This window comes from Salvelinus namaycush, chromosome 2 (genome assembly GCF_016432855.1).
Source record: "Salvelinus namaycush isolate Seneca chromosome 2, SaNama_1.0, whole genome shotgun sequence".
In the NCBI taxonomy this organism is placed as follows: domain Eukaryota; kingdom Metazoa; phylum Chordata; class Actinopteri; order Salmoniformes; family Salmonidae; genus Salvelinus; species Salvelinus namaycush.
In genome coordinates, this window is record NC_052308.1 from 66,269,424 (window position 1) to 66,289,718 (window position 20,295).

At 47.0% G+C, this 20,295-nt stretch overlaps 1 protein-coding gene across 1 annotated transcript in view; it reads left to right on the forward strand.

The window, feature by feature from the left end:
• Positions 1-1,073: 1,073 nt before the first annotated feature.
• The window catches only part of LOC120066418 (rab11 family-interacting protein 4A-like), a 46,358-nt gene continuing 27,136 nt past the window's right edge, over positions 1,074-20,295 (forward strand). Inside the window, exon 1 of the mRNA XM_039017783.1 lies at positions 1,074-1,476. Coding sequence (XP_038873711.1) covers positions 1,396-1,476 — 81 coding nt within the window. The 5' untranslated portion in view covers positions 1,074-1,395. The remainder of the gene's footprint in view (positions 1,477-20,295) is intronic.

Consider the following 20,295-nt stretch of genomic DNA (forward strand, 5'->3'; position numbering starts at 1 on the left):
CTGTTGTTGACTCAAACACTGCGTCAGCCAGGCTTTTTAGAATATTAATTTATTTTTGTTACCTTTTTTTGTTACTAGGCAAGTCAGTTAAGAACAAATTATTGTTTACAATGACAGCCTAAACCGGCCAAACCGGACGACGCTGGTCCAATTGTGAGCCGCCCTATGGGACTCCCAATCACCGCCGGTTGTGATACAGCCTGTAATCGAACCAGGGTGTCTGTAGTGACACCTCACGCACTGAGATGCCGTGTCTTAGAACGCTGCACCACTCGGGAGCCCCAGGATATCAGGAAGGGAAGGAAGGAGGGGAGAAGCCTCAACCTTCCCTTCTCTTAGGGGTTGGGGGATCTGGGGAGGTTGGTGGGGTGGAGAGTTCATCACCAGATCTCAAAGTCCATTGTTCCAGGGGGAAGTGTGTGTGTGTGTCTGCGTTTGACCCTTTCTCTCTCTCACACTCTTTCTGTCACTCTGTCTTTTTCAGACATTAGTCTATTTTGCTCTTTCTTCCAGTGACACTGTAGCCTACCAGCTATCTCCCTCGGTCTAAAATACAATTTCTCACCATTCACTCTTCCTCCTATCTCTCTCTCTCTCTCTCTCTCTCTCTCTCATATACCCACACAGAAGCTCAAATATGCAAACAACTTTTTATACACCTGATTGGGACACCTAACACTCTCTTCCCTTCCCTTATCTCTCTCTCCTCCTCCCCACTCTCTCAAATCCTCAAACCCACACAGAACTCCATCACCCCACTTTTCAGGTTTTGAACCTGTAGATAAATGTGCCGTGTCATTGGATAAGACTGTTTGAGTGGAGATAGCATGTTACTTCCGCCCTCTAGTAAAGCCGCTCTGTTCTATGGAAGAGAGGCAGGTCTTGATATGCAAATGCAGCTTGAGGGGGCGGCGGCCAAGAGAGAGTTTGCAGCAATGTGACTCTCTCTCTCTAGGGGCCGGCCCAGCTGAAGCCAGTTGCCCGGCAACAGCCCAGGGAGAGGGGAGGAGGGGGGAGTGGCCTAATCTCAACAACTGTTGCCAGAACTGAGCTCCCTCTGTGTGAATGTGAGCCAGCCGGAGAGCGAACAACCAAATGAGTGTGTGTGAGAGAGTTGCTGCATCTCTGCATGTGTGTGAGAGAGTGAGGTAGTTGCAGTGTGTGTGAGTCGTGCTCTCACAGAGGAGCTAAGCCAGCCAGCACAGTTTTAGAGGCTCTGAAAGAGCACTCTCTCCTCTCCTCCTTTTCTCTCCCTCTTTTTCTGGACGACACTGATTCAAAGGACTGCCATTTGGACTATCTAAACCCCCGGCACTTTCTGTACTGACCTGGCTTCACCTGTGTGTGTAAGACGAAAGGCAGAGGACTTAACCCCTGGTTTGAGGGGCGCGTTGGATGACTTCTACGGATGAGGGCTTGGCCGGTGGAGTGTTGGGCCAGGGGGACCACCATGGCTCCCCCCAAATAATGGAAGGGGTAAGAGACAGCACCTCTTTGCTACAGGACGGGGGTAAGGGGATAGAGGGGTAGAAGGATAGAGAGAAGGATCTGGGGCGGAGGCTAGTGGTTGGGGGATCTGGGGGGGTTGGTGCGGTGGAGAGTTCAGCACCAGAGCTCAAAGTCCATTGTTCCAGTGGGGTGTGTGAGTGACGGAGAGTGTGTTTTGTGTGTGTCTGCGTTTGACCCTTTCTCTCTCTCGCTCTCTTTCTGTCACTCTGTCTTTTGCAGACAGAGTATTATGCTCTTTCTTCCGCTGCCACACTGTAGCCTACAGTCTATCTCCCTCTGAAATACAATTCATCACCATTCACTCTTCCCCTCATCTCTCCCTCTCTCTCGCTCCCCCCCTCTCTCTGACCAGCCAGCCCCAGATTTCAATTAATCCCATTACAATCAGAGGGGTGAACCGAGACAGCACCCAGCCACCGCCTGTACAGAGAGAGAGAGAGACTTAAACATTGTGGGTTTTTCGTGTACAGTACAGTATGAGCTTGGCTGAAGCTCAATGTTGTCTGTTCCGGCTGTGTAACTTAGCCTATGGTTCAGTGAGAAAGGAGAAGTTTATCCCACACAACAATGTGTCAAAAAAGGACGTTTGCATTCAAACTTTTGGAATGGGTGATAGGGTTTCACAATGTTTGAGTTTCCTTGTTGTAATTGTGGTCTCAGTTCCACAGAAAAGAGGAAAGATGTCTATTTATCATACAGTAACTAGTTTCTCTCACAGTGACATGTGACATGGCTAGCCGTATCTGTTTGAATAAGACGGCTCATGTTCTGTAACAAGACATTAAGTAATGAGATGTGTCCTCTTAGTCTCAAACTAACTAAGCTGATAGGCCTAAACTACACTGCTCAAAAAAATAAAGGGAACACTTAAACAACACAATGTAACTCCAAGTCAATCACACTTCTGTGAAATCAAACTGTCCACTTAGGAAGCAACACTGATTGACAATAAATTTCACATGCTGTTGTGCAAATGGAATAGACAAAAGGTGGAAATTATAGGCAATTAGCAAGACACCCCCAATAAAGGAGTGGTTCTGCAGGTGGTGACCACAGACCACTTCTCAGTTCCTATGCTTCCTGGCTGATGTTTTGGTCACTTTTGAATGCTGGCGGTGCTTTCACTCTAGTGGTAGCATGAGACGGAGTCTACAACCCACACAAGTGGCTCAGGTAGTGCAGCTCATCCAGGATGGCACATCAATGCGAGCTGTGGCAAGAAGGTTTGCTGTGTCTGTCAGCGTAGTGTCCAGAGCATGGAGGCGCTACCAGGAGACAGGCCAGTACATCAGGAGACGTGGAGGAGGCCGTAGGAGGGCAACAACCCAGCAGCAGGACCGCTACCTCCGCCTTTGTGCAACTCAGAGAAGGAAACATACTGACTAAACAGTTAACACATAGGTTTTCTGGTAAAGGACAATAAAATAGACTTAAAAAGCAATATTGTTTAGTGACTGCACAGGTAGACTCCATTGTGTTGGAGAGAGCACTTGAATCGAATGCCGGCTGCTGAGTTAGTGTAAGACAGAGATAAAGAGACTGAAAAGCGCTCTGCAGTGCGTCAACAGTATGAGATTGGATTTGGTTCTTATCTTCTCAAGCACAGTCAGAGAAACACCAGCAAAGCCACAGTATGGCTCTCTCTTTCCTTCTTTCTCTCACTGTCTCTCACTCTCCCAGTCTATCTTTCTTTCCCTCCCTCTTGGTCTCTCTCTCTCTCCCCCACTCCTGTTTCTGCTGACACACCCAAAATCAAAGCCTCCTCTTTTGAATTTCGCCAGTCGATGTCTGTCCCAGTGGGTGGCTGCTCATACCTACTGCTCTCGCTCGCTCTCTTTTTCTTGCTCACTTTCTCTCGCTCTTTCTCGCTCTCTCCGTCTCTGATCTCTCCAACATACTCAATATCCATAAAAGATCATCCAGACTTTAATCCAGGGAATAATTATCCAGATTATCTGAATATTTCCCATCTCTGGACAGCGGGAGAGAGGGATGCAGATGGTGGGAAAATGATAGGATCCAGGCTAGAATACATGGAATAGCTCAATTATCCTTTCAGATTTCCCATGCGAAAGTTGAAAGGAGGTATTACGACGCATGGGAAAGAATAGACTGACACAGGCTTTCTGTCTCTTTCTCTTAGGCTAAATAGAAGGAGAAGAGAGAGTGGAAACATTGCCAGTGGAAAACTTGTCCTTCTGCCTTAGGTATAGTATAGTATAGCATATATACCTTGTTGTTATGGTGAGATGTTGGCCTGCATCACGCTCACTGTTTAGTCATGATGAATCAGCTTCTTAAACCATCTTCCATCCTCTTCCTTCTTCCTCAGTCAATAGTAGTGTGAACTGCATGGTCATCCAGATGATTGCCTACTGGCCCTGGGCTTCAGATCAATGACATGTCCAGCACTCAAATGTTATTGACCTTCAGCACCACATGAGATCAGAGAGGGAGTAGTCCATTTTATTCATTAGAGTCGTAGGAACAGTGTTGTCTCTCCTCTTAAAAGAAACTTAGATCTGGGAAAGAGGTAGTTGTAGATCAGAGGCGTTTTAAGGCTTTTCCAATATTGTTAATGTTACATGACATTTGCGAGAGAGATAGAGTGAGAGAGAAAGATGTGTGAAAGTAGAGACTACAACTTTCCAATTCTGTTTGAGCAGGGTGAATGTAGCCCATATTCATCCCATATGTGTATTAACATATTCATGTTATCTCGCCTTACTCTGAACAGATGGTGCTTTAGAATGGAAATTACTCTTTTCCACTAACTTGCTGAATTGACCAAACTATTTATCAATGTTTTTTCTAAGGTTTGTGTGCCAACATGCTGTAAATATCATGGACGTGTTTGACTACGTATTTGCATGAATATCATTTGACTGTGGGTCAAGCTTAGAATACATGGATGCCAAAGATAAGCTTGCGTAACTGATGCAGCAAAATACTAGGAACTAAAATTGAGATGATTCAGAATTGTTAGAGGTGTATTTTACTGTTGTATAACACATACATGTACAGGTGTACTATCTTCATTGATCACTCTGTTGTCGTTGTGTTCCTAGCTCCAACAGCGCAGTAGTATCTAACAAATCACAACAATACACACAAATCTAAAACTAAAAGAATGGAATAGAGATATATAGATATAAGGAAGAGCAATGTCGGAGTGGCATTGACTAAAATACAGTAGAATACAGTATACACAGTGCCTTCGGAAAGTATTCAGAACCCGATGGTTACTCTGACAGAGCTCCAGAGTTTCTCTGTGGAGATGGGAGAACCTTCCAGAAGGACAACCATCTCTGCAGCACTCCACCAGTCAGGCCTTTATGGTAGAGTGGTCAGACAGAAGCCAGTCCTCAGTAAAAGGCACATGACAGCTCGCTTGGAGTTTGCCAAAAGGCACCTAAAGGACTCTCAGACCATGACAAACAAGATTCTCTGGTTTGATGAAACCAAGATTGAACTCTTTGGCCTGAATGCAAAGCATCACATCTGGAGGAAACCTGGCACCATCCTTTCGGTGAAGCATGGTGGTGGCAGCATCATGCTGTGGGGATGTTTTTCAGCGGCAAGGACTGGGAGAATAGTCAGGATCGAGGGAAAGATGAACGGAGCAAAGTACAGAGAGTTCCTTGATAAAAACTTGCTCCAGAGCGCTCAGGACCTCAGACTGGGGCGAAGGTTCACCTTCCATCAGGACAACGACCCTAAGCACACAGCCAAGACAACGCAGGAGTGGCTTCAGGACAAGTCTATGAATGTCCTTGAGTGGCCCAGCCAGAGCCCGGACTTTAACCCGATCGAACATCTCTGGAGAGACCTGAAAATAGCTGTGCAGCGACGCTCCCCATCCAATCTAACAGACCTTGAGAGGATCTGCAGAGAAGAATGGGAGAAACTCCCCAAATACAGATGTGTGTCACGTTGGTATAAAGGATCGGAAGACAGGCGCAGGAATGCGTAATAGTTTTTTAAATTTCTTTACCCAAATTACAACGTGCCATGTAAAGGCGCAGGGACGAAGACCAAACAAACACGTATACAAAACATAGGGTTGAAACCCAAACAAAAGAGCTAGGAGTACCTCGAATAAATACACGGGACGAGACCCGAAAACACAAGCGCACAATGATACAACACGGGACGAGACCTGTAATCATCTATGCACAATACAAGTGGCATGAAATCCAAAACGACAAGGTACAGGTACTCACACGACCAACAGACATTGGAACAATAATCGACAGCCCAATGGTGAAACAAAGGGCACATTTATACAAATCAGTGAGGAATTGGAACCAGGTGTGCGTAATGACACAGTTCAGTGCCTAGAGGTTGGTGACGTAGACCTCAGAAACTGGTGCACAGAATGAGCAACCGTACCGGAGGGATCCGTGACAATGTGTCAAGCTTGTAGCGTCATACCCAAGAAGACTCGAGGCTGTAATCGTTGCCAAAGGTTCTTCAACAAAGTGCTGAGTAAAGGGTCTGAATACTTATGTAAATGTGATATTTCAGTTTAACATTTTAAAATAAATGTACAAACATTTCTAAAAACCTGTTTTTGCTTTGTCATTATGGGGTATTGTGTGTAGATTGATGGTAAAAAAAAATGTTTTTAATCCATTTTAGAATAAGACTGTAAAGTAACAAAATGTGTAAAAAAGTCAAGGGGTCTAAATATTTCTGAATGCAATCTACATACAGTATGAAATTAGTAAACCAGTATGTAAACATTATTAAAGTAACTAGTGTTCCATTTTTAAAGTGGCCAGTGATTCCATGTCTATGTACATAGGGCAGCAGCCTCTAAGGTGCAGGGTTGAATTACCAGGTGGTAGCCGGCTAGTGATGGCTATTTAACAGTCTGATGGCCTTGAGATAGAAGCTGTTTTTCAGTCTCTTGGTCCCAGCTTTGATGCACCTGTACTGACCTCACCTTCTGGATGACACCGGGGTGAACAGGCTGTGGCTCGGGTGGTTGATGTCCTTGATTATCTTTTTGGCCTTCCTGTGACATCGGGTGCTGTAGGTGTCCTTGAGGGCAGGCAGTGCGTTGGGCATACTGCACCACCCTCTGGAGAGCACTGCGGTTGCGGGCGGTGTAGTTGCCGTACCAGGCAGTGATACAGCCCGACAGGATGCTCTCAATTCTGCATAATGTGCTCCAGCAACTTAGACTATCCCTAGCAACCTTTATTGTTCAAACTAGAACCCATAACAAATGTATGATGAATGTTTTGTCTTTTTGCGTATCACCATGTACAATACCACACACCAAACATTACCCAAGAGCTAGTATGGCATCCATATTACACAGTACTCTATAGTTATTACAATTACACCGTAGTCATACTGTAGTAAGAGGAACGTCAACACGTCAGGAAACTTGTCTCCAGATTCCCCTCCCTCCCTCTAAGTTTCTGTTTGCCAGATGGAACTGAGGGAATCATGAGTCTTAGTCATTCCCATGGTTGGTGAAGCTGGTGTCAAGCCTAATGCCTCAATAGTCATTTTTCATCTTTCATCCTCCCACTCTATCTCAGTTTTTCCCCCTTCTCTCTCTATTTCTTTCTTTCTCCACATTGGTTCAACATAATTTCATTGTGTGGGCCCAGTGGGATATAATGTGTGAAAGTACAGTCGTGGCCAAAAGTTTTGAGAATGACACAAATATACATTTTCACAAAGTTTGCTGCTTCAGTGTCTTTAGATATATTTCTCAGATGTTACTATGGAATACTAAAGTATAATTACAACCATTTCATAAGTGTCAAAGGCTTTTATTGACAATTACATGAAGTTGGTGCAAGTAGTCAATATTTGCAGTGTTGACCCTTCTTTTTCAAGACCTATGCAATCCGCCCTGGCATGCTGTCAATTAACTTCTGGGCCACATCCTGACTGATGGCAGCCCATTCTTCCATAACCAATGCTTGGAGTTTGTCAGAATTTGTGGGTTTTTGTTTGTCCACCTGCCTCTTGAGGATTGACCACAAGTTCTCAATGGGATTAAGGTCTGGGGAGTTTCCTGGCCATGGACCCAAAATATTGATGTTTTGTTCCCCGAGCCACTTATTGCAAGGTGCTCCATCATGCTGTAAAAGGCATTGTTCGTCACCAAACTGTTCCTGGATGGTTGGGAGAAGTTGCTTTCGGAGGATGTGTTGGTACCATTCTTTATTCATGGCTGTGTTCTTAGGCAAAATTGTGAGTGAGCCCACTCCCTTGGCTGAGAAGCAACCCCACACATGAATGGTCTCGGGATGCTTTACTGTTGGCATGACACAGGACTGATGGTAGCGCTCACCTTGTCTTCTCCGGACAAGCTTTTTTCCGGATGCCCCAAACAATCGGAAAGGGGACTCATCAGAGAAAATGACTTTACCCCAGTCCTCAGCAGTCCAATCCCTGTACCTTTTGCAGAATATCAGTCTGTCCCTGATATTTTTCCTCGAGAGAAGTGGCTTCTTTGCTGCCCTTCTTGACACCAGGCCATCCTCCAAAAGTCTTCGACTCACTGTGCGTGCAGATGCACTCACACCTGCCTGCTGCCATTCCTGAGCAAGCTCTGTGTCACGGTTTTCTAACGTAGAACCCAGAAGCAGACCAGGACAAGGAGAGTAATACGAAGGTGAGTATTTATTTACAAGTTTAAGTGTAGAGATAGAAAGATCCAGGTAGCGGAGCGGGCAGCGGAGTTGAGTTGATGGGATTGAATTGGCAGATCCAAGGGAGTAACAGAAGCCACCGACGACCAGGTAGGGATGGAATGAGTGTTCCGGGGGAATGACTGTTGACAGAGAGAACGGAGGTAAGTTCAAGGCAAGCAAGAACGATCCGGCAGGGAATGGATGTCAGGTCAGTGCTTATGAAGTGGAGGGGTGATGATCAGGACCAGGTGTGCAGATAGCGGATTGGAAACAGGTGCGGTAAATCAGAGATCTCCCAACCAGCTACGTCGCCCGGCAACCAGACAGGGTGCGTTCCAGGACACCGGAAAAAACACTCCAGGACAGAACACAGGCAAAAACAGACTCAGGAAGCGGGATTCGTGACAGTACCCCCCCTCCGACGAACTCCACCGGGCGTACTACCCGGAGCGCCAGGGTGGAGGCGGTAGAAGTCACGAAGCAGGTCAGCATCAAGGATCTGACGCCGAGGAATCCAACTCCTCTCCTCTGGACCATATCCTTCCCAATCCACGAGATACTGGAACCCTCTACCCCGCCGTCTGGAGTCCATGATGCGGCGCACCGTGTAGACAGGACCACCTCCGATCATCCGAGGAGGAGGAGGACGAGGAGGAGGGGGCAACAGAGGACTGAGGAGAACCGGCTTGAGGCAGGAGACATGAAAGGTGGGGTGTATTCTAAGCGTTGCAGGCAACTTGAGTCGAACCACAACAGGATTAATGATTCTCTCCACCACAAACGGACCAATGAACTTCTGTGACAGTTTCCTCGACTCAGTCCGTAGAGGAAGATCCCGTGTAGCCAACCAAACCTTATCTCCGACGGTATAAGCGGGGGCAGGAATACGGCGACGATTCGCCTGGATCTGATACCGGTCAGAAACTCTAAGGAGGGCCTTCCTGGCCCGATGCCAGGTCCGGTGGCAACGACGAATGTGGGCCTGGACAGAGGGAACCGAGAGATCCCTCTCCTGAGAAGGAAACAAGGGAGGTTGGTAACCATACAGGCACTGGAAGGGAGACATCCCAGTGGCAGATGAAGGGAGAGTATTATGGGCATACTCGACCCAGGGTAACTGAGAGGACCAAGAGGTGGGATCAGAGGAGACAAGACAGCGCAGCGTGGACTCCATCTTCTGGTTGGCTCTCTCCGCCTGACCATTAGATTGGGGGTGAAAACCCGATGTGAGACTGACTGTAGCTCCAATGGCCAAACAGAAAGATCTCCAGACAGCAGAGGTAAACTGAGGACCACGGTCAGAAACAATGTCACTGGGCAATCCGTGGACCCTGAAAACCTCCCTAACAAGGATCTCGGACGTCTCAGTGGCAGATGGAAGCTTGGAGATGGGGACAAAGTGAGCGAACTTGCTGAATCTGTCCACAATGGTCAGAATGACCGTGTTCCCACCAGAAGAGGGCAACCCCGTGACAAAGTCCAGGGCCAGATGCGACCAAGGTCGCCGGGGAATAGGTATGGGGTGAAGAAGCCCAGAGCTGGGCCGATTGGTACTCTTATTCTGCGCACAAACAGGACAAGCGGCAACAAACCTCCGGGTATCTTCTCCCATGGCAGGCCACCAAAAACGTCTGCGCAGTAGCACCATAGTCCGGGCAACGCCAGGGTGACAAGCTATCTTGCTGGCGTGGGACCACTGAAGGACATCAGAACGGACCGACTCAGGCACGAACAACCGACCGGGTGGACCGTTACCGGGGCCGGGCTGCGTCCGAAGGGCCGCCATCACATCCTCCTCAATCCTCCATGTAACGGCTCCCACGACAAGGTTCTGGGGAAGAATCGTCTCAGTCTTGGCCCCACTCTCCTCCGTCTTGGAGAACATCCGGGACAAGGCGTCCGCCTTGCCGTTCTTCGACCCAGGTCGGAACGTCAGGGAAAAATTGAAATGTCCAAAAAACAAAGCCCACCTGGCCTGACGGGAGTTGAGACGTTTAGCCGATTGCACGTAAGCCAGATTCTTGTGGTCAGTCCAGACCACAAACGGTTGCTCCGCTCCCTCCAACCAGTGACGCCACTCCTCCAAGGCAAGCTTCACAGCGAGAAGCTCCCGGTTACCCACATCGTAGTTTCTCTCAGCTGGTGAAAGACAACAAGAGTAGAAGGCGCAGGGATGGAGTTTACCGTCAGTGTAGCTACGCTGGGACAGGATGGCGCCCACCCCCACATCAGATGCGTCCACCTCAACAACAAACTGACGGGAAGTGTCAGGTTGAGAGAGAATCGGGGCGTTGGTGAATCGGCTCTTCAAGTTCAGAAATGCTCGGTCTGCCTCAGGAGTCCAACAGAAAGTTCTGGTGCAAGACGTCAGGGCAGTTAAAGGGGCGGCCACCCGGCTGTAATCACGGATAAACCTCCGATAGAAGTTCGCAAATCCCAGGAATCTCTGGAGCTGCAATCTCGTACCGGGCTGGGCCCAATCCCGAACCGCCCGAACCTTCTCTTGGTCCATCTTGATCTCACCCCTGGAGATGATGTACCCGAGGAAGGATGTAGTGTGGGCGTGAAAATCACACTTCTCTGCCTTCACAAACAGACGGTTTTCCAATAACCGCTGCAGGACCTGCTTAACATGCTGGATGTGGCTGGAAAGCTCCTTGGAGAAAATAAGGATGTCATCCAGGTAAACGAACACAAACAGACCGATCATATCCCTCAGCACGTCATTCACCAAACTTTGGAACACTGCTGGAGCGTTGGAAAGTCCAAACGGCATCACCTGGTACTCGAAATGTCCCATAGGTGTATTGAACCCAGTCAACCACTCGTCCCCCTCCTTGATCCGAACCAGATGATACGCATTGCGTAGATCAAGCTTCGTAAACACAGTAGCACCATGTAAAGAGTCGAAAGCGGAGCTCATCAAGGGCAAGGGGTACTTGTTCTTGACCGTAATATCATTCAACCCCCGATAATCAATACACGGTCGAAGAGAGCCATCCTTCTTACTCACAAAAAAAAATCCAGCTCCCAGGGGTGATGACGAGGGACGAATGAGACCTGCAGCCAGAGACTCCTTTATGTAGGTCTCCAGGGCTTCCCGCTCAGGTCGAGAGATACTGTATAACCGTCCCTTGGGAAAGGCAGCTCCAGGGAACAGATTAATCGCACAATCATAAGGTCGGTGGGGAGGAAGTGACTGAGCCTTCTGCTTACTGAACACCTCACCCAACTCGTGATATGTTTCAGGAACCAGGGACAAATCAGGAGGAGCAGACTCACTGACCCGACTGGGGACAGCCTGAGAACAGGCAGTCCTGAGGCAGTTAGCATGGCACTCAATGCTCCAACTAGTTACCTTTCCAGTCACCCAATCGAACGAGGGATTGTGTTCTCTTAGCCAGGGGTATCCAAGAACCAGAGGAACATGGGGGGAAGGCAAAATGAAAAAAGAAATAACCTCTGAATGATTCCCCGACAACAACATCTTAACCGGTTCAGTCCTCATAGTGATCCGTGCCAGACTACTGCCGTTCAGAGTGGTTGCTTCAATGGCTTCCGGTAATTGCTCCTTGGAAAGCCCCAGCTGTTCCACTAAGTCGGCATCAATGAAGCTGTCATCGGCACCTGAATCGATGAAAGCGTTAATCGCTAAACTCTGATTCTTATTTATGAGGGTAGCAGGAAAATGAGGTCTGACAGGGCTCTTGAGAGGTTGAAACTGGCTCGCTAACAAACCTCCCAAACTTAACGAGCCGAGCAGTTTAACGGGCGCTGAGGACAAACGGAGATGTAATGTTCCGAGCTACCACAGTAGAGGCAGCTGTTGGTCTCATGTCTACGTTGGCGCTCGTCCTTAGTTAACCCGTGCCGCCCCACTTGCATAGGTTCAGGATCTGGCGGCAGGACTCCTCCACTAATCCCGTGTGGGGAAACATGATTAACACCTTCTGGTCCACCTCCTGACCCGAATGGTAACCGAGTAGCTGATTGATTGGACGGGACCCACTGCTTCTCCCTCCTTCTCTCTCGAACTCTGTTATCCACCCTAATAGCTAATGCGACCAAACTGTCCAGGTCACAAGGCTCCGGATAGGAGATCAGCTCATCCTTGAGTTGCTCCGACAACCCCTGGTAAAAAGCCGCTTGTAGTGCCTCCTCATTCCACCCACTCTCCACAGCCAATGTCCGGAACTCAATCACAAAGTCTGCCACGTAGCGAGCTCCTTGGCAAAGAGAGAACAAACGCTTAGCTGCGTCCTTACCTCGGACTGGATGGTCAAAAAGCTTTCTCATCTCTGCCGTGAACTCCTGGTATGACGCCATGCAGGTGTCCTGTTGTTCCCAAACAGCTGAAGCCCATTCCAAAGCTCTACCACGCAGCAGTTCAATAACAAAAGCTATCCTAGCCTTGTCTGTGGCGTAAGAGTGGGGCTGCAGATCAAACACTAAACCACACTGCATAAGAAATGAACGGCATCTTCCCAAATCCCCTTCGTACTTATCAGGCGTCGGTACCTTGGGCTCACGGAAGGGAACCGCTCCAGAAGCGGCAGGTGAGAGGGGTGAAACAGGTGGTGGAGGATCCGTCGGCAAACTGAGCTGATCCTGGATACTCGTCAAGCTAGCAGAGAAATTCCGGACTGAAATCGCTATCTCCTGTAGCGCCGTGCTGTGTTGTCCCAATATCTTCTCCTGATGGATAATGGCATGGCGAACGGATTCCAGGTCCGCTGGGTTCATTCCTGGCCGGATCGTTCTGTCACGGTTTTCTAACGTAGAACCCAGAAGCAGACCAGGACAAGGAGAGTAATACGAAGGTGAGTATTTATTTACAAGTTTAAGTGTAGAGATAGAAAGATCCAGGTAGCGGAGCGGGCAGCGGAGTTGAGTTGATGGGATTGAATTGGCAGATCCAAGGGAGTAACAGAAGCCACCGACGACCAGGTAGGGATGGAATGAGTGTTCCGGGGGAATGACTGTTGACAGAGAGAACGGAGGTAAGTTCAAGGCAAGCAAGACGTACAAAACAACAAAACAAACTCTATCAAAATGGAGGCTGATACGCTGGCACAACATACTGTTCATGGCTAACGATCCGGCAGGGAATGGATGTCAGGTCAGTGCTTATGAAGTGGAGGGGTGATGATCAGGACCAGGTGTGCAGATAGCGGATTGGAAACAGGTGCGGTAAATCAGAGATCTCCCAACCAGCTATGTCGCCCGGCAACCAGACAGGGTGCGTTCCAGGACACCGGAAAAAACACTCCAGGACAGAACACAGGCAAAAACAGACTCAGGAAGCGGGATTCGTGACACTCTGTACTGGTGGTGCCCCTATCCCGCAGCTGAATCAACTTTAGGAGACGGTCCTGGCGCTTGCTGGACTTTCTTGGGCACCCTGAAGACTTCTTCACAACAATTGAACCGCTCTCCTTGAAGTTCTTGATGATCCGATAAATGGTTGATTTAGGTGCAATCTTACTGGCAGCAATATCCTTGCCTGTGAAGCACTTTTTGTGCAAAGCAATGATGACGGCACGTGTTTCCTTGCAGGTAACCATGGATGAAAGAGGAAGAACAATGATTCCAAGTACCACCCTCCTTTTGAAGCTTCCAGTCTGTTTTCGAACTCAATCAGCATGACAGAGTGATCTCCAGCCTTGTCCTCGTCAACACTCACACCTGTGTTAACGAGATAATCACTGACATGATGTCAGCTGGTCCTTTTGTGGCAGGGCTGAAATGCAGTGGAAATGTTTTTGGGGGATTCAGTCCATTTGCATGGCAAAGAGGGACTTTGCAATTAATTGCAATTCATCTGATCACTTCATAACATTCTGGAGTATATGCAAATTGCCATCATACAAACTGAGGCAGCAGACTTTGTGAAAATTAATACTTGTGTCATTCTCAAAACTTTTGGCCACGAATGTAGTCGCTACATCTTCCCAAGTCTGTTTGAGCAATATGAATCTAGTCTAGATTCATTCCATATGTGTATTAATATATTCATGTTATCTCGCCATACTCTGAAAAGATGGTGCTTTAAAATGTAAATTTATTTTTCCCACCAACGTCAACTTGCTGACTCGACCAAACTATATTCATCAGTGTTTTTCCAGGAAAAATTCTGGAGGTTTGTGTGACAACATGTTGGAAATAGCATAGAAGTGTTTGCATGTATTTGCATGAGTACAATTTGACTCTGGGTCCAGCTAAGAATATGTGGATGCTAATGCTCTCGGGTAACTGATGAACTGATATTAGTACAGGAACTAAAAATAAACGAATAATTAAATTAGTTGAGAAGGATTCCATATGTTTTAGAGATATACTGTTGAATATCACAAACACACCTTGTACATGCACTGTAGATGCTTGTTGCTTAGTGGTAATTGTTGTTAAGGTGCTCCAGCAAGTGTGTCTGTCCAGTAACTTTATTGTTCAAACCGGAAGCCATAACAAATTAGTGATGTATGTTTTTTGCTTTGCGTTTCAACATGTCCGATACCACCCACAGCTTTAACTAAGAACTATGGTATGACACACCATATTACCACACAGTGTAGGTTAAACATCCCACGGTCATTACTGACACCCCATTTCCCCTTCCTCCCTCCCTCGAAGTTTCTGTTCATTGTCTAAGTCAATCCCATGGCTGGTGAAGCTGGTGTCAAGCCTCATGCCTCTATCTCAGTTTCTCCCCCCTTCTCTCTGACTCTCCCTCCCTGACTCTCCCTCCCTCTCTCTCCCTCTTTCTCTCATCCCTCTCTGTCCACCTCTGTGATCTCTCCACTCAGTGGGTGTGTGACTGGAGGGGAGGAGCAGTTCCTTTCTTTTTCTCTTCTTCCTTTCTCTCTCCCTGTCTTTTCCCTCTCTCACGTCCTCTCCTCTCTGCTGCGCTGGATGTGAATAATAGATGGCTCTACTGATCCTCCTCTCAGAGATCCGTGCTGCTCTCTCTCTCTCTCTATCAGACTGCAGCACACAAACCCAGTGTCTGCAGGAGCATATTCTGTTTAATAGTAATGATTTGGTATGACTGTATCTAGCGCTTCTCTGCTGTCCAAAGCACTTTATATTGTAACTCAGTGCTTGCACCACCGATGTGGAGCCATTTCTCATTCTCTCTTTTTGTGCAGTGCTATCACCCACCTGGCAATCATCTCTCAGTAACTCTCATTCTCCTCTACTTGCAACATGACAGCAACTGACACTGACCTCACTTTTGTACCTATTGCCCCTGTGACACACAATCCCACATCTATGGGAGCCTCTAGTGTTTTTATATTAGTGTAGATAAAGAAAAGGGGATGAGGAGAGGAAGACATCTTAGACTACTGAGATGCATCCCTTGAAATATAATTGCTTCCATGTCTGTAGTGTAGATGGAGACGAGGACAGGAAGACAGCTTAGACTATTGAGATGCGTCCTTCTGAATCATCCTCTCTTTAGTCTTTAGACACAAAAACAGCATTGCATCGCCCAGAGCTGGAGCCGCTCTACTCTACTGTGTGTAGCAGAGCATCAACAACAGTGATTTTACTGCTGGGCTTTTCTCTCCACTGAGTGAGCAGGCCATGATGAACCTAATAAAGACGTCCGGCAGGCTGGGTCGGCCGATGACTGAGGGTGTGAGGAGAGATGAGAGAGAGGAGAGTAGAGATGGGAAAGAGGAAAGGAGAGATGTGAGAGAGGAGAGATGGGAGATAAGAGATGGAAGAGATGATAGTAGAGATGAGAGAGAGGAGAGAATGGAGAGAGGAGAGATGGGATAGAGGAGAGGAGAGATGGGAGACTATCTGGCATCATAAACACAAGGATGGGGTAAAGGGCTGAGTACAGTCTTTAACATGAACACACCCGAGTTCACATATGTGACCGACCGCCTTCGGTCTTATGGAGCAAAATTAAATTTAGTTGTTTACATTGGATAACAGCAGAGACACAGAGCTACAAAATGGTTTATCATACACTGTGTTTGTGGAAGAATGGGACTTGTTTCTCACTTTTGAGAAAATGTTTTGGTACCTATTGGAGAGCTCTTCTTTGTCTACACCCATTCAGCATCATTCACACCCTCTTAAGGTTTAGCCCCACCCATCTCTAGAACAGCTCATTGACCATTTTACTCTCCCTAGTAGAGCTGGTTAGGCTGTTTTTATGTAATCCAGAGCGTTGGTGACAGCAACTGTGCTGCTGGCAACAATTTACGCTTTTTTGCCAACGTTTACTGACACGGCAATATTCAACAGGTGTTGAGCTTTCGTAAATTCGTCAGTTATTCTGCGTTCTGGCACACTCAGACGAGAGTGCTCTGAAATCGGAGTAGGTAGCAGCGCGAAATTTGCAGCTACATCTATCAACAGTTGTCACAGTGACATTCTATTTAAATGGTTACTTGCATAGTCTTTTGTTAGACATGTAGCTAGCTAGCTAGCTAGGTAAACAATGAACCATAATCCCAACTCATGACTTTACTACCCCGCATGAATCTGCAGGTAGCTAACCAACGAGGTTCACTGTTAGCTAGCTAACATTAGGATATAACTAGCAAAGCAAATGGCTCTGAGATATGAATAATAAGATCATACGCGTAACATTAGCTAGCGAGGCAGCCAGCTAACGTTAGCTAGCTAGTTAACAGTACACTTTAGCTTGAAATTAAAATGACATTCTGTCAAAATTAGAAACATGTAATATCTGAAAATGTAGCTAGTTAGACTATCTTACCCGTATACATCATGGATGGACACCTCTCCCTGTCACGGATGCCCTTATTTTGAAGATGTTATCCAGAGACAGGTGTTTTCTCCATCTCCTTAGCTATCATACTCTAATTCCACTGATTTCAAAACTCGAGCCTCCAGAAAGTGGAGAGCAAAACTTATGCAGTTCTACTAAGTGATATATATATATTTTTAAAGCTGTGTTAGACAGGATTACCTACACATACTGACCAGCTCAAATAGACAGACATGTGCTACATGGCGAAAGTTTAAATTCAAATGGCTCTCCTGTGAAGTAGTGACCCGCAACATACGCCTAGTTTCCTGAAACGAGTCAGATATGCGCACACACACACACACACACACACACACACACACACACACACACACACACACACACACACACACACACACACACACACACACACACACACACACACACACACACACGGCTGAGGGAAGGATGGAATGTCAGTGTGTGATGTGTGGAAGCGGAAGAGGAGGAGAGAGAGGGAGAGGAATGGGTGTTGGCCTGGATATCAGGAAACCAGGCCAGAGCCCCTGGGTCTTGGTCTCTCAGGTTGTTGGTGGCTTCCCATCTCTCACTTGATCTTGAATGGGAAACCAGAGAGAGTGAGAGCGAGAGGGAGAGTTATAGAGAGAGAGAGTTAGAGAGAGACAGAGAACTCCAGTAAGTGATCTAGAGCTATCAATATTAGAGAAGAGCAAGAATGGGCATATCCTGGGAGGTGGTGAAACTAACATGGCATCATTAAAGAAGAGTGCAACACCCTCTGGCATTCAGGTAACACCCACTGGCTGCTGTGAGGTCATTTGGCAACCTCCACAGACATCTGTATATATGGCTCTGAGAGCATCCTGGTACACTTTTGGGAACACAGTGATGTGTTAGCCTGTGGTAGCCTAGGTATTCAGCTGTTATGGCCGGCAGGCTTTTTAGGAGTAGTTTGTTGTGCAAGGATCCGGTAAAGAAGCCGGTCTCCATACACACACTGCCACACACTGCCACACACACACACACACACACACACACACACACACACACACACACACACACACACACACACACACACACACACACACACACACACACACACACACACTCCACCCCCTCGGCCCCTCCCGTTGATCACCCTGTTCCCACTGTTGTCAGAACAGCTCAGGAGTGACTGGAGGAGTGCCAGCTGAACCCCATCCAAAACAAACTACTACCCCATCCTTCTCTACCCTGTCTCTTCTGACCTAAGCTACCAACTGCTTACTGGCATAAAGGCATTCACCCACCCTGACCAAACTGTCCCAGTCTCTATTGTACTGGACTACCAGGGCTGGGGTGACGCTGCCTGGCGGTCTGGCTGTGTGTGTGTGTGCTTTAATTCAGACGGATTGGAGGCTCATCTGTATGTAATAGCCCTGTCTGAGTCTCATGTCTTGAGGGAGAAGACCTTTGGAAGTTGCTCAACTTCAACTTTAACCATTCTTAGCCATGCCCACCATACAGCACCAAACACAGCAGGCAAGATCCTATGCTGTACACACTGGCTATGCAAAACGGCTTCCTCACACCCAAATAGTTCTTCAGCAACAGGTGTCAAGTCGGGTTAATCAACACCATTCACCTAAAATCCTACCAATTCTTCCTACTGTGTGTTTTTCTTTGTGCGTTTCCTGTAAGGAATTTACACTCTTCACTACTGCTACTTTTTTCTTGCAGTCTAATATTTCCATCCCGAGAGGTGCGATGGGGCCTAGTTTATTGCCTCTACCCCATGCTGGGTGGCATTCCTTGGGGCATGGAGATGTGAAGACCCCCTCCTGGTCCTCTATGGAATACTAAACAGGCTCTTTCTCCTTGTATTGTCCCTGGCCCTCCCTGCCTCAGGGTCCCTGCTGCTGTCGCTTAATCCTACAGACAGTGTGTGTGTGTTTGCATACAGGTTGAGAGAGAGAGAGAGAGAGAGAGAGAGAATCCTCTAAAGCTGTCTAATGCTCTGTGTGGGATGTACCTGTGTGTAATTGGGCTGGCCTCTCTACCTCCCTCTTTCTCATCTCCATCTCTCTCTCCCTCTCTCCCTCTCTCCTACTTCTCCGGTATGTAGAGATAAAGTAAGGTTCCTCTATTAGCATTAGACTAGATTAGAGCTGTTGGCGCGACACTGAATGAATGACAAGTGTCTCATGACCTTTAACCTTTGACCCCCCCCCCCACCTCAATAACCTCAATACCCTCTGTGACCTCTTGGGTCTTCTCACAGTGACGGGTTCCACTAGCCTAATTGAAATTCCTTTAGTGTTTCACTTACGACCTTGTTTGAGTTAAGACCACATTTGAGCACTTGTTCTAGCACTTGCATTTTAGGTTTGTGCTCACTGTTCACTGATCACTGTTCAACCAACATGTTTTGAACTTTACTGAAAGCCTAAGAATGTATCTGTCAGTGTTTAATGCTATCAATGTTTTGACTGGTGATGTTAATAAGGCTGAGAGTACTATTTGCGTTGTCCTGTAGCCTGCACAAAGATGTGTGTGTATGCTTTCCAGGTAGTGACTGTGTACGTGCGTGTGTGTGTATTTATGTGTGTGTGTTCTGGGAGGCAGACAGGCTCCAACAGAGTTCTAGTGATGTTAGGAAGAGTACTTTTGGCATCCAGCTCTGAGTTTTTTTGTATTTTGAATTCAACCTTTATTTAACTAGGCAAGTCAGTTAAGAACAAAATCTTATTTACAATGACGGCCTACCCCGGCCAAATCTGGACGATGCTGGGCCAATCAGCCTACTGATCAACAACATTTGCATAGAAGCATCACTCCAGCATGTCACGCCTGTATGGAAGGACATCATGTAGACACTGCTGTTAGTTTGAGAATATAAAAGAACATCTATTCAATGCAAATGGGTCCAATTTAACGTCATGATTTGTGATCATGGATGCTTATCAAACTAGTATATTTTGTCATTTTCCGTGATCTGGATTTTTTTCTACTATCTGTCAGTAAGCATCTCTAAACTGCCTGGATGAAATTCAAAACAACTCAGTTGGCTAGTTCAGCTATCTGTCAACAAATCGGCGGTTTGTAACTTTATCCTACAGCTACGATTGGATAGAGCGAGGCTGTAACTCCGCTCCCTTTCACATGTCCTTACATCTATCTCCATCGCTCATATCACTTGGTGATGTTTACTGCTACTATGAGAACTAGCTCAATGGCGATGACATTTTCTGCCAAGCCATAAATGTGCATAATATCTAACAAGGATAGCGAGGGTAGGAAAAAAGATTAAATGACCAAGCACATTCTGTCTGAATGACTCAAATCTGCCAATAGTTTGAGACGTGAGAACGCACAAACACGTGATGATCTATAGCT